Raw genomic sequence first — 11,638 nt, 5'->3', positions numbered from 1 at the left:
GATGGATGGATGGATGGATGGATGGATGGATGGATGGATGGATGGAATTAAAATAAGATATTCAAAATGAAATGAGCTTATTATGTGGTTTCCAATATACATTCTTGCACTACTACTTTACTAAATCACCTTATGATTTAGTTGATCAGTGCGATAAAACAATTAAGAAAAACAGATCCTTATTTTCCTGATACTTGCTAAGGTTATCTTCTGCTGTAGTTTTGAGAGATGTTATGATTGGTCCAAACAATGTCTAAGGTACTGAATTTGTCATCAGGTTCAGTGAAAATCCAGTAATAACCTTTTAGAGTGTTTTGGGGGTTTTTTGGACTAATTTAGCAGATCTTGGCTGCATTTACAATCATTCTGAATACTTTTTTTATTATTTAGAATAAGATTTTTAATTATACATTTATTGTATGTTTTATTGCAAGCAAAATTTTAATTAACCAAAAAATATTTTAAACGGTGAAAATAGACTGCAAATATTTTGTGAATGTAGAAAAGCAAACGTTCAACCAAAAACCTAAGAAACTACTTTCTTCTTTTACCTAAGCAAAATATTTTTTACATTCATAATACTTTAAACTTTTTTTTACTTTTTTTTCATAAAAAAGGTAAACATTAGACCTATTTTTGACAGATAAAAAACAATGTCAATAGTATTCGTAATAGAAAAATGACTACATGGACGACAAAAATAATGGAAAGTAAAAACTGAAACTGGTCAATGGGTTTTCCATAGCCTCCCAGCAACACTAAAAACTTCAAGAATTCTCATCAAGTTCTTGTTGTTTTCCACATGTGACCAAACTATGTAAGCCTGGCTAAAATCTTCCAAAACCTTGTTTCAGGATGTTTACAAAATACGATTAAAGCAAACTTTTGGTCTCTCTTCCTGAGGGGGTGTTTAGCATGAAAATAACACTAAATAAAACACAGAAAGAGCACCCTACCCACAACGAAACATGGCGAGTTACTGCTCTTTTATTAGATCTGAGGGAAGTGAAGGCAACATATCAAATTTTTGTTAAAAAACCAGGCTTTTTTTTTTACTGGTAAATGTGGGGATGTGACCTAAACAGTAAAAATATCAATTATATTTATTCTTCCATTTTTCCCTGTTCTTTTCCATTTTTTCCTTCCTATTTTTGTTTCAATATTCTTTTTTGTGAGCCTTGTAGAGCAGAAACGAAATTCCTGAATTTCATTTTAAACTTTGCAATTAAAGCTGATTTTGATTCCTCAACAAAACCTTGCAGAGGTGCATTGTCCCACTTAAATAAGCTGAAAAATGTATATATATATATTATATATATATATATATTATATATATATATATATATATATATATATATATATATATATATGTGTGTGTGTGTGTGTGTTTGTGTTTTCTGTTCATTTATAAGCAATGATATAAGAACAGAAAGAGAAATAACCTGCAGAAATTGTGAGAAGAAACTTATCACAGCCACAATGCAAAACAGCACACAGATGCCATTAATGTCTTTGCGCTGCTTGTCCAAGTCCTGAATGGCAAAAGTCTGAAAAAAATGCAAGTAAGAAATCTAATTAAAAAAAACACAGATTTACTAAACAATCTACTGTATTCAGAGTAACTAACCCAACCAGCTCAACTTGCAACACAACACCACTTGTAACATACTGTACAGTCATCACGGGAGGAGTTCTTACCCCGAGAATCTGGCTGAACAGGACTGCATAGACAGGGTTAACAGCACCATTGATTGCTGCTCCCACTGATCCCAGAAGCATGTACGGCCACTCTGGTCGGTTGTACTTCAGGATGCGTGCAACTGGAGCTGACTCCTCGCTTTCTTCAGGGCCATCCTCAGGTGTCTGTTAAAAGATCAGTGTAAAAGCAAGGCTTTCCAGAGACTTAGCATGCTCCAAAACATGAATGATTGACTTCTCACATTTTCTGGTGTGACCTGAAGGTCCATAGGGATCCTGAGGCTTCCTGACACTGCATCCGGGACAAAGTCATTTGATAGTGTGCTCTGAGATCGCAGACGTACAGAGCTCCTTTAGGGTTGAGAATGTATTAAAATCAGTGCCGATTTGTTTTTCACATTATGTTATTTGAAGTTTACAATCAAATTAATTTACCTTTTGCTGGATCTGTAACTTCCACGTCTAAAAGTCTCCACTATGTTTTCGTATCCATCATCAGTCGACTCATTGATCACATCTAGACCTGGAATAATCAAAGTAGCCTCAATAGAAGTCTGAAAGTTTCCAGTCACTTAAACCTAAAGGATGAATGGTATGTCTACCGAGTGGAAGATTTTAGTCTGATACTCCTATTCTTGTCTTTGAAAAAAAAAAAAAGAGGCAACACTTGGATAAAGTTTGCGGAATACTCCCCATTCTCAGTTTCTGTCCAGATTGACATTTTTATATACCATCGAAGAGATGATTTATTATTTCCTGTTGTACACATCCAGACAGAAAACAAAGCAAATGAGCTTAAGGCAAAAGTAATGCAACAAATTCCCTCAGTCAACACAGTCAGCTGTGCCAGCTGTGTTTTTTCATTGTGGTTTGTTTACCCTCTGTACAGAGTGCATCTAGTTCTGTGAGATTCTTTGCCTTTCTCACACGTGCAGCTACTTCAGGGTCCGGCCATAGTTCTCTGATGATGTTTAGGTTGGGAGAGTTAGAACAGACAAAAAAAAGCCAACTCAGCATGAGGTGGGGCGGTAGGGTGTGTTTAGGCTTATCTGCTGGTTGTTTTATTATCAGTGTGTGTAATGCCGAGCCTGCATTTTACAAGCAGTATGTTTGTATTAACAATGAGTCCAATACAACCATAAAGTTTATTTTGTGGATAACTTTTTAAACTATTTTTCATAAGCAAAACTATCAGTTTAATTCCCAGATTTAAAGACTGATTACTTCTTATCAGTTTTCTCAACTGCAAACATCCAATATAAAATTTAAGCAAAAGAAGTAGAAAGAAAACCAGACATGTAGCATGACTTGTCATAATCCACAGACCATGACAGGTTATGCAACTGATTCTAAACAAACATTGTATTCTAGCTTGTTTGTTTCGGCTTTGACTCTTTTGTTCTGTCCGTTGCGCTGAAACGATTAGTTACCATCATTTCAGTCCTGTGCCGGCTGCCGTTTACTCCCACAGTGCTTTTAAAGTCCTATTTATTTAACTGGAATTAATTTAGTCCACATTTATTGAGCTGGTACAGCCCTAATTACAGCTAAAGGTACTTAAAAAGACAATTGGGTTCAATTCATATACAGTAAATTAGTCCCAAATCAGATCTCCTCAGTCAAATGTATCTGAAACAATCCAAACATGGAGATTGATCCAGTTATAAACAGTCCAATATGCTTACTTTAGTGTGGGTAATCATATAACCCTGGCTGGTAAAAGGCTAAACTGACACCTTTTATCCTCTCAGATAATCACAGTTTTTCTTTTTATCTGATTAAGCTATGTATTTTGAACACATAACAATTGTTGTGCAGTAGTTATCTAATCAGTATGTGTTTTTTTTTACATAAATACATTTTTTTGCACAGCTGTTCCATTTTCTCACTTCATCTCAGTGTGTTATTCTTTGTAATTACACAGTTTTTCTTTTTTGACATGCTATTTTCCCTTTTTTTTTACTGCCTATTTGTACTTTTATGTTCTCTGAGTCCTGAGTGTGCCTGCATGTTTTTATTTTGCCTATAAGCAATTGAAACCATATCTGATTTTCTCCCACTGCGTAACATTGAGGGATATTTGTATTTTTTTCAAGAAACCTTAATCTCCCCTACAGTTTTACACAATTTTGAGGCATTTTACTGCTCAAAAAGTAAAATCTTTGACTACTTTTAAACATTATGTGCAGCTTTCTTCCAAAAAAAAAAACTTACCACTAGCTGGGTTGGATGAACCTTGGTTCTGCAGGGTCACAAGAGTGAAGTAGACGCCTTGTTTTTCCAGTAAGTCGCTGTGTGTTCCTCTCTCCACAGCTTGTCCATGCTCAAATCCAACGATCACATCTGCATTTCTGATTGTGGAAAGACGATGGGCTATGGAGATCGTTGTCCTTCCTGTTCGTACCTACAAGGAAACTTAAATGTTATTCCACAGATCAAGTCATAAAGTAGGCTTCCTTTAAACTTTGTTTGTGAGTCTAACATTATCTAGAGCTTCTTGGACTACAGCTTCGCTCTCGTTATCCAAGGCTGATGTGGCCATGTCCAGCAGCAGGATTTTAGGGTTTCTGATAAGAGCTCGAGCAATTGCAATCCTTTGCTTCTGTCCTCCACTCATCTGGCCTCCACCTTCACCCACCAGAGTGTCAAACGTCTGTGAGATTAGATGAAACAATATTATTATTTTCAATAGATAAAAGTCCAAAATCAACAAGATTGCAGCATTTTTTCCTAGTGTATAAATGTACCTGCGGGAGAGTCATAATAAAGTTATAAGCGTTGGCTTCTTTTGCTGCTTGGATGATTTCCTCCATGGTTACTCCCGGCCGACCATAACGTATATTTTCCGCAATAGTTGTAGCAAACAGCACTGGTTCCTGCTCCACAATGCCAATGAGCGAGCGGAGCCACTGGATGTTTAATGAGCGGATGTCATGGCCATCCAGAGTCACCTGGGAAACGGGAGTTAGCGTAAAAAATCATTAAGAAGAAGTCATATGTTTAGCTTTATGTGTTTTATCTCTGAATGTACTTAGATAATTACCGTTCCTTCCTTTGGATCATAAAATCTTTGAATGAGTTGGATTGTGGTGCTTTTCCCAGATCCGCTCGGTCCAACAAAAGCAGTCGTTTCACCTGCTTTAACCTGAATGCTCAGGTTATGTAAAATCTGAAAAAAATGATTTAATGAGTTTAGTAAAGACCAGTTTAAGAGCATAATCAATGTCAGATGAGTTGAGTTACCTTAACGTCAGGTCGAGATGGATAGAAGAAGCTGACATTGTGAAACTCAATGTCACCTTTTACTTTGTCTAATTTATGTCCTTCTTCTGAGAAACAATTTATTTCCGGTTCCTGTAAAAGATACAAAGTAAACTTTGAATTTTATACCATTCCACTTCATCTTTGTTGAAACTTGTTTCACCCCTCCCAGGACTTATGACATTACCCGATCAATTGTTTCAAAAATCGTTTTCGCTGCTGCTCGACCAGAAGCGAAGGCCTCCAGACACGGTGAGGCCTGGCCGAGGTTCATAGCTGCCATCAGCACTCCAAAAAAAACCTAAGATAAAGAAGAGGAAGGCAAACGTTTAAGCAGACGTACGCTAATGGACATGAAGCTTAAATATCTTTACTTTCAGACACATCTCTCTTTTTTTTTATATGGTGGACTATTTTGCACTCTGGGGTATTTTGGGAGACATCAATTAATAAAGTCTTAAAAAATGTAACTGACAAAAATACATTTAATTACTATAATTGTTTAAATAGGCCCTTACTTCTTTTTCCAAATGTATTGACTAGTTTATTTCAAACAAATTGTTTGAGGCTAATTCTATGTTAATGCAAGCAATTCTTGAAAAATAGTTGTGTTTTTATTATGTAATAAAACAGACCTTCAACAAGGCTGCTTCTATTGCTATGATACATTCTAAACACGTTAAACTTTTTAAAAATTTATGCTAAATTACTCATTCATTTTCAAAAATAAAATAAATGAATGACTGAACAAGATCGATAAATATACAAATGAATAACAAAACATAACAAATGAATGAATGGATGAAGGGCAAGCATTATTTATATATAAACCATGCTCAAAAAAGCAACCTTAATTCAGATACCCAGAGTTTTATTTCTAATAAATTGTTCATATTGGATTTTTTTTAGATTCTTATTAGACCTCCCACTAAACATTTAACTTGAAATATATGTTGTTCTTAATTTCATTTCCTCGTTTACCTGAATAAGGCTCCCCGGTGTCAGCTCTTTGGTGTCAATGACCAGTTTAGAGCCGTACCAAAAAGCCAAGGCGTAACACAGGAAGATGATGCACCACAGGTATCCTTGAAACACTCCTATGATTGAGCCCTTCTTAACTCCCCAGTTCTGAGCTTCGACAAGGTTTCTGTCATACCTGTCACGAAGCAATTCGCTAATCAATATTTTCCTTTTCAGCCTAACAGCAACAAAACAAACCTCTTAACTAAAGAAACGCATAAATTCATACGTTTGGTTAAACCGAGAGAATAATTGTTTTATTTAATTACAGCTTTGGAGAAAAATTACCTTTCTGCTTCCTTTTCCTCGCCTCCAAAAGCAGCAACCGTCCGGATGGATGACAGGACCTCATCTGCCACTGCTCCTGCTTTTGCATAGGCCTTAAGCTCGCGTCCTGTTAGTCGGGCCACAGCCTTAAAGCAAAATAAGATAAACTCTTAGAAACATTTAATAGTTATTGTTTAATTCATGTATTTTTAAGTTGTCACTTCATTACCATGGCCATAAGTCCAGCAGCTATGCCAATCAGAGGGCTGACTGCTATGACAACCAAGGTAAGCTTCCAACCGCCGATGAATCCAACAAGGAAACCAAACACAAACGTCGAGACCCTCTCAATGAAAATAGATACCTGATCGGCAATAGCATTGTTGATCTTGTTTATATCACTGGGAAGGGACAGGGCATATTAGTAAATACAAAATGTACCTATTGTTCTGCAAGAGTCAGATTCTTTGATTCGCCGACTTACTCAGAAATCCTTGTATTCAGTTCCCCTACTGAGTTGCAGTCAAACCATCCCATCTCCATCTGCATAACTTTCCTGAAATAAGTTTTTCTGATTTTCTGAGTTTGTCCTGCGGCTGCTGACACCCAGAGGAAAATCTGCACCATGAAAACAAGTTATTTATTTCACTATGTGTTTCAGCTATGATCCAAAACCGATCATAAAAATGTTCAAGTTAAAGCACAACACTGCAAAAAAAATCCAATCTTCATAAGTCATTTTCTCTTAAAATAAGTGGATTTTGTCTTGAATTGAGGAGGTTAAAGAGACATCTTTCCATTGGAACAAGACAATTTACATTTAAAATAAGAAAAAACAATTGCATTGTCTTATTTCAAGTGCATATTATCTAATTATCTTATTTTAAGAGTAAAAATACTAATTTAATTGGCAGATCATCTTGTTTACCTACTGAAATTAAGGGTAAATACACTTAATTAAGAAATTTTTACTTATTTCTAGCTCATTTTTGCAGTGAATGTCTGTACTAACCTGAAAATAACTAAGAACCAGGACGCCTAATCCGATGCCGATGTAGTAATATGCAAACATGGTCATCTCTGATTCAATATTCACCCTGCAAAGACAGAGAGGTGAACACAACAATCTGCATTGGATCGCCTCAATAGTGCACTCTTGACTTACCCACAGGAAAGTGTGGTATTATCATCTGTTTCAAATATGGAGCCGTTGGACCAATGGATGGTGCTGTTAGAGCACACCTTCTCTGGGTCTTTGAGCTCTTGGATTTCTCGCTCATAAGCAACAAAGATATCGGTCATCATGCCGTAAACCAAAAGCATGAGAGGTGAAGCTGAGCCATGGACCAGGGCACACAAGCTGCCCACCACCATCATCAGTTTGTCTTTCCAGGTGGCAAATCGAAACTTTAAGTAGAGGAAAGAGTGGGGTTAATGTACTGGACAGGTTTATTAAAAAAAGAAAAAAAAAACCATACATAAACCTTTTTTTATTTGATCATGGATCAAAAAAATTATTAAAAACCTTAAACTTCGAAAGCGAGCCTCTTTTACCACAAAATCATGTTTGCCTGTCTATTTTTTAACCGGAAAACACAGAGAACAGATTTGTAGAAGTTAAACTCTCACTACATTTCAACTTGCCAACAGTCCATGATTTTCAGAAAACTAAAGAAGGATATACAACTATCAATAAAACCATTTTACAGACAAGCTGTGCAGCAGACACACTCTAATGTTCTCCACAAGGAGGATAAACTACAAAAGTTTATTTCCAAAAAGGATGGTTATTGGACGAGTTCTGTATCCAATCCTTGAAAGGATGGTGAAGAAAAGGTAATTTAAAACTTTTGAGGACATTTTTGGGATCTTGCTGAACCAGTGACAACATTAGCGCATTTTACCTGGGAAAGGGAGAAAAGGGACTAGATTGTTCCCCTCTCTTGACTACTTTATAGAGATGCTTATTTCCCAGCAGCACTTAGCTCCTGTCCATACTGCCAAAGCTACCAGTACCCAGGTCAAAGACCAGCTGCTTGATTGGGCAACAATGTTTAGGTGCTAAAACCAATGCATATTCTATCTAGTGCTAAAGTGAAAGACAGCAGCACCAACAATGAATGTGAGCAATTAGACATTTATAAAAGTGAGCTGATCTTCTTAAGGAATTTTGCAGAATCACACGCTGATTACCTACAGTAAAAGTTTCCTCAATGGCACATTTATGTAAGAAGACTCTGATCAAATACTGCAGATGAGTGCACATTCTTTACTATACATTTTCATACATTTTAATAGGCTGAAGTTTCTGCATAAAAGGCCCTTTAATCATTATTCTCCTGTAATAATGACATTTTAAATTAAATTTAATTTTAAGTTTTTGTTTGTACATCATCATTTTTGGATGTTATAATCAAATATTAAAGCAGCATCCATAAATTAATTTGTCATTCCGAGCAAGTAAATGTAGTTTAGCACTGAGTATTAACCAAGAAAGTTTTCAATCCATTCCTATGAATTAAATGTCATTATTAGGTCCTTTACGGTCAACGGTCTTTAGTCTTAAAGGGTCCAATAAAGGGGCTTTTAAAAAAATATTTTTCAGTAAAAACTTACAAAATGTCTCTTGAATATGCAGTAAATATGATTACGGTAGTATGAATGTATTTTCAAGCATGATTTGGATAGTTGTTCTCTTGGAACACCAAACTGCACAAAATTTTACCCATCTGATCCAAGCCGCCCCTCCCTAGATGAAGGAAATGAAATTATGATCTGCTTGGCCTTTATTAATGTTACATCTCTTGCAAACGCAACGTACAAAAATAATTCCTGCATCTTGCAGCAACAGTCTCTCAGTTTACTGGTGCTTCCTTTAAGAGTATCAAGTCACTGCCTAAAATGCAGAAGCCTGGTTGATTTCTGAAATTGTATCTGAAAACAGCAACAAGTCTCAAGTTATTTTTAAACCAGTTTAGTCGCTCCCTAATTCTTGTGGTTTAACCCGCCGTGCTCCTTTCTGTTTCATTTTGTACTTTGTCATTAAATACATTTAATGACAAAGTATGTGCTGTCAAGTCAGCAGCCTACTATACCTCCCCAGTTATTGCACTTCTACATACCCCTGAATCTGCTGCAGTTTTAAATCAGTTTGAACATTTGGTTAAACATCTACTAAACTGTTTAAGGGATGTTAAACTGTGGATGAAGCTGAATGCTCTGTGTCTTAACAGAAAACAAGATTAACCAATGCTAAAGGTTTCATTTGTTGTGTATCTTTAAGAAATCAAGGGGTAATGTTTGACTTATTAGTTTAGCTTAGATTTTATTATTTTATTATTTGAGGTTGACTAACAATATTACATAACTTCCTCAGATTGTCCTTCGTGATTTTATGACCATCTGTCTGGACAAATAAAATTATATAAACCTTCTTTAGGGGATCAGCTTAACCCCTTTTTGATACCTTCATCTTGTCCAAAATGCTCCTCTACATTTGCAAAGTTAAGACGATCTCAGTATATCACCACTACTTTATATGATCTACATTGACCGTTTCTTTGGCTTTTCTTTATGAATTGTTTTTAAAATATGATTATTTTTTCAAATCTTTAAATAGTCTAGTTTTACCACATAGAATATATTTAATTAAACATGGTTCTCTCAGCACTCAACTAAAGAAGATGGATTTTTCTCAGCTGCGGCTCCAACACCAAGGGAAAAAGGTCCATTAAAAGCTTGGATTTGTTTAAATCACTTTTAAATACTTTAATATTTTATTGTCTTTTAATTCAGGGTAGCTTTAGGATTATTTTGTTACTGATTTTGGATTTCAAGAAAAAAAAAAATAGTATTTTCTTCTGGTGTCTGGCATTTTTCTTTTCTTTTTTTTATTTTATCATTTTACTTATCATTACTGCACTGGTATTTTAATGCCTTTTTTTCTATCCATGTTATTATCTTATTTTACCTGAGAAGCCCTTTGGTCACTTTTTGATGAGTAATAGTGCTATACAAATAAAGATTGAATGATTGATTTATTATAATTCTCAGAAATTACCCAAGACTCAGCAAAGCTCATAAACTGAAGGATGCTGTAATAAGCTGGAGCATGCAGGAACCGGGCTTTCTATTGCGCAACAGTCTGACTCAAAGTCTTAAAGTATGGAGCTATAACCCATCCTTGCTAAAGCTGACAAAGCATTTATCTGATGTTGTTGGGATGAAGGGAGATGATCCATATGATGTCTGCACCCATCATTGTCGTGGGTGAGCTAGTGCCTATTGCTAGAGATCAATGTTCTCTCACAGACACACAATGCACAGACAATAATGCATGCACACTCTCATATCTGAGGGCAGACATTGGGAAAAAAGCCAAAGTACCATGTGTGTCCTTCACCCTAACATAACTAGATAATTAAATAATAACATGACCTCATAAAAAAATGAGATTATGCAACCTGACTTTTTTTTTAATAATTATTATTTGCATCTTTTCGTGCATACTGAGAAATCATTACTGATTATTGGTCATTACTGTTGTTTGGTTAAGTTGAAGTGAAAATAATTTTACATAATTTTTTTTTTTTTTTTTTACAAAGTAGAAAAGTTATTACCATTTTAGAGCAGAAAAAAAAATATTTCTTTATAACATAAAATATAAATTTTTTTATTTATAAAACTCATGAGTTTAAGGACTAAAAGATCGATATGAAAAGTCTGAAAAGTTCTTTGTTGAAAAAATAACAAAATAAATATTTACCAGCTCAAAGTATCCAACGCCAAGAGAGTTTTCTTTTTTCTTTTCATCATCTCTGAAAAAACAAAACAATGTTTATATATATATATATATATGTAATGAAAGCATTGCTTTTAAATTTTTTAAGTTTAAGGATGATATTATCTTTAATCAAAAACATACCCGCTCTTAGTGTCTCCTAAGGAAAAAAGATAATATTTCGAGTTATCTCTCAGGTCATAAAGCTAAATTCAATTCAATTCATCTTATTCTCATTTAAAGAGGCACACTTGCCTTTATCATTTTTACCAAACAAAGACTTTTTTTTAGATGTCTTCATGTTTGCGACACAGTCCCCCGCAGCTCTTAGTTAACTTAAAAAGATTAGTAGACAAATATTAGATTTCAATGAAATACAATGTTTGTTTAAAAGAAATTATCATGCTCAGTTTTTTTAAATCTATTACATGAAAAATATATCCTAGCTCAGGTTATATGCATTAGAAACGGCCTACTCTACATAGCTTCCAAACAGTATCATTTGTTTATTTATTTTAGAAGAAATTCACTTTACCAGGTGTTGCTTATCAAGCCAATCAACTACTGTAAGAAGAAAGGGAAAATAGAAATGTACCGTACCTGGTTGTCTCT

At 35.0% G+C, this 11,638-nt stretch overlaps 1 protein-coding gene across 1 annotated transcript in view; it reads right to left on the bottom strand.

Annotated features, from left to right (window-relative positions):
* The window catches only part of abcb11 (ATP binding cassette subfamily B member 11), a 13,935-nt gene extending 2,880 nt beyond the window's left edge, over positions 1-11,055 (bottom strand). Inside the window, exons 1-17 of the mRNA XM_015370449.1 lie at positions 11,012-11,055; positions 7,412-7,653; positions 7,259-7,343; positions 6,731-6,864; positions 6,476-6,647; positions 6,268-6,392; positions 5,941-6,115; positions 5,147-5,260; positions 4,942-5,052; positions 4,742-4,867; positions 4,446-4,649; positions 4,181-4,351; positions 3,913-4,102; positions 2,134-2,215; positions 1,941-2,049; positions 1,699-1,863; positions 1,443-1,547 (exon numbers count right to left, since the gene is read on the bottom strand). Coding sequence (XP_015225935.1) covers positions 1,443-1,547; positions 1,699-1,863; positions 1,941-2,049; positions 2,134-2,215; positions 3,913-4,102; positions 4,181-4,351; positions 4,446-4,649; positions 4,742-4,867; positions 4,942-5,052; positions 5,147-5,260; positions 5,941-6,115; positions 6,268-6,392; positions 6,476-6,647; positions 6,731-6,864; positions 7,259-7,343; positions 7,412-7,623 — 2,280 coding nt within the window. The 5' untranslated portion in view covers positions 7,624-7,653; positions 11,012-11,055. The remainder of the gene's footprint in view (positions 1-1,442; positions 1,548-1,698; positions 1,864-1,940; positions 2,050-2,133; positions 2,216-3,912; positions 4,103-4,180; positions 4,352-4,445; positions 4,650-4,741; positions 4,868-4,941; positions 5,053-5,146; positions 5,261-5,940; positions 6,116-6,267; positions 6,393-6,475; positions 6,648-6,730; positions 6,865-7,258; positions 7,344-7,411; positions 7,654-11,011) is intronic.
* Positions 11,056-11,638: the final 583 nt, after the last annotated feature.

This window comes from Cyprinodon variegatus, unplaced genomic scaffold (genome assembly GCF_000732505.1).
Source record: "Cyprinodon variegatus isolate N-32 unplaced genomic scaffold, C_variegatus-1.0 Scaffold46, whole genome shotgun sequence".
NCBI classification, from domain to species: Eukaryota; Metazoa; Chordata; class Actinopteri; order Cyprinodontiformes; family Cyprinodontidae; genus Cyprinodon; species Cyprinodon variegatus.
The sequence above is the reverse complement of the archived record's forward strand: the minus strand, read 5'-3'. Positions and strand labels throughout refer to the sequence as shown.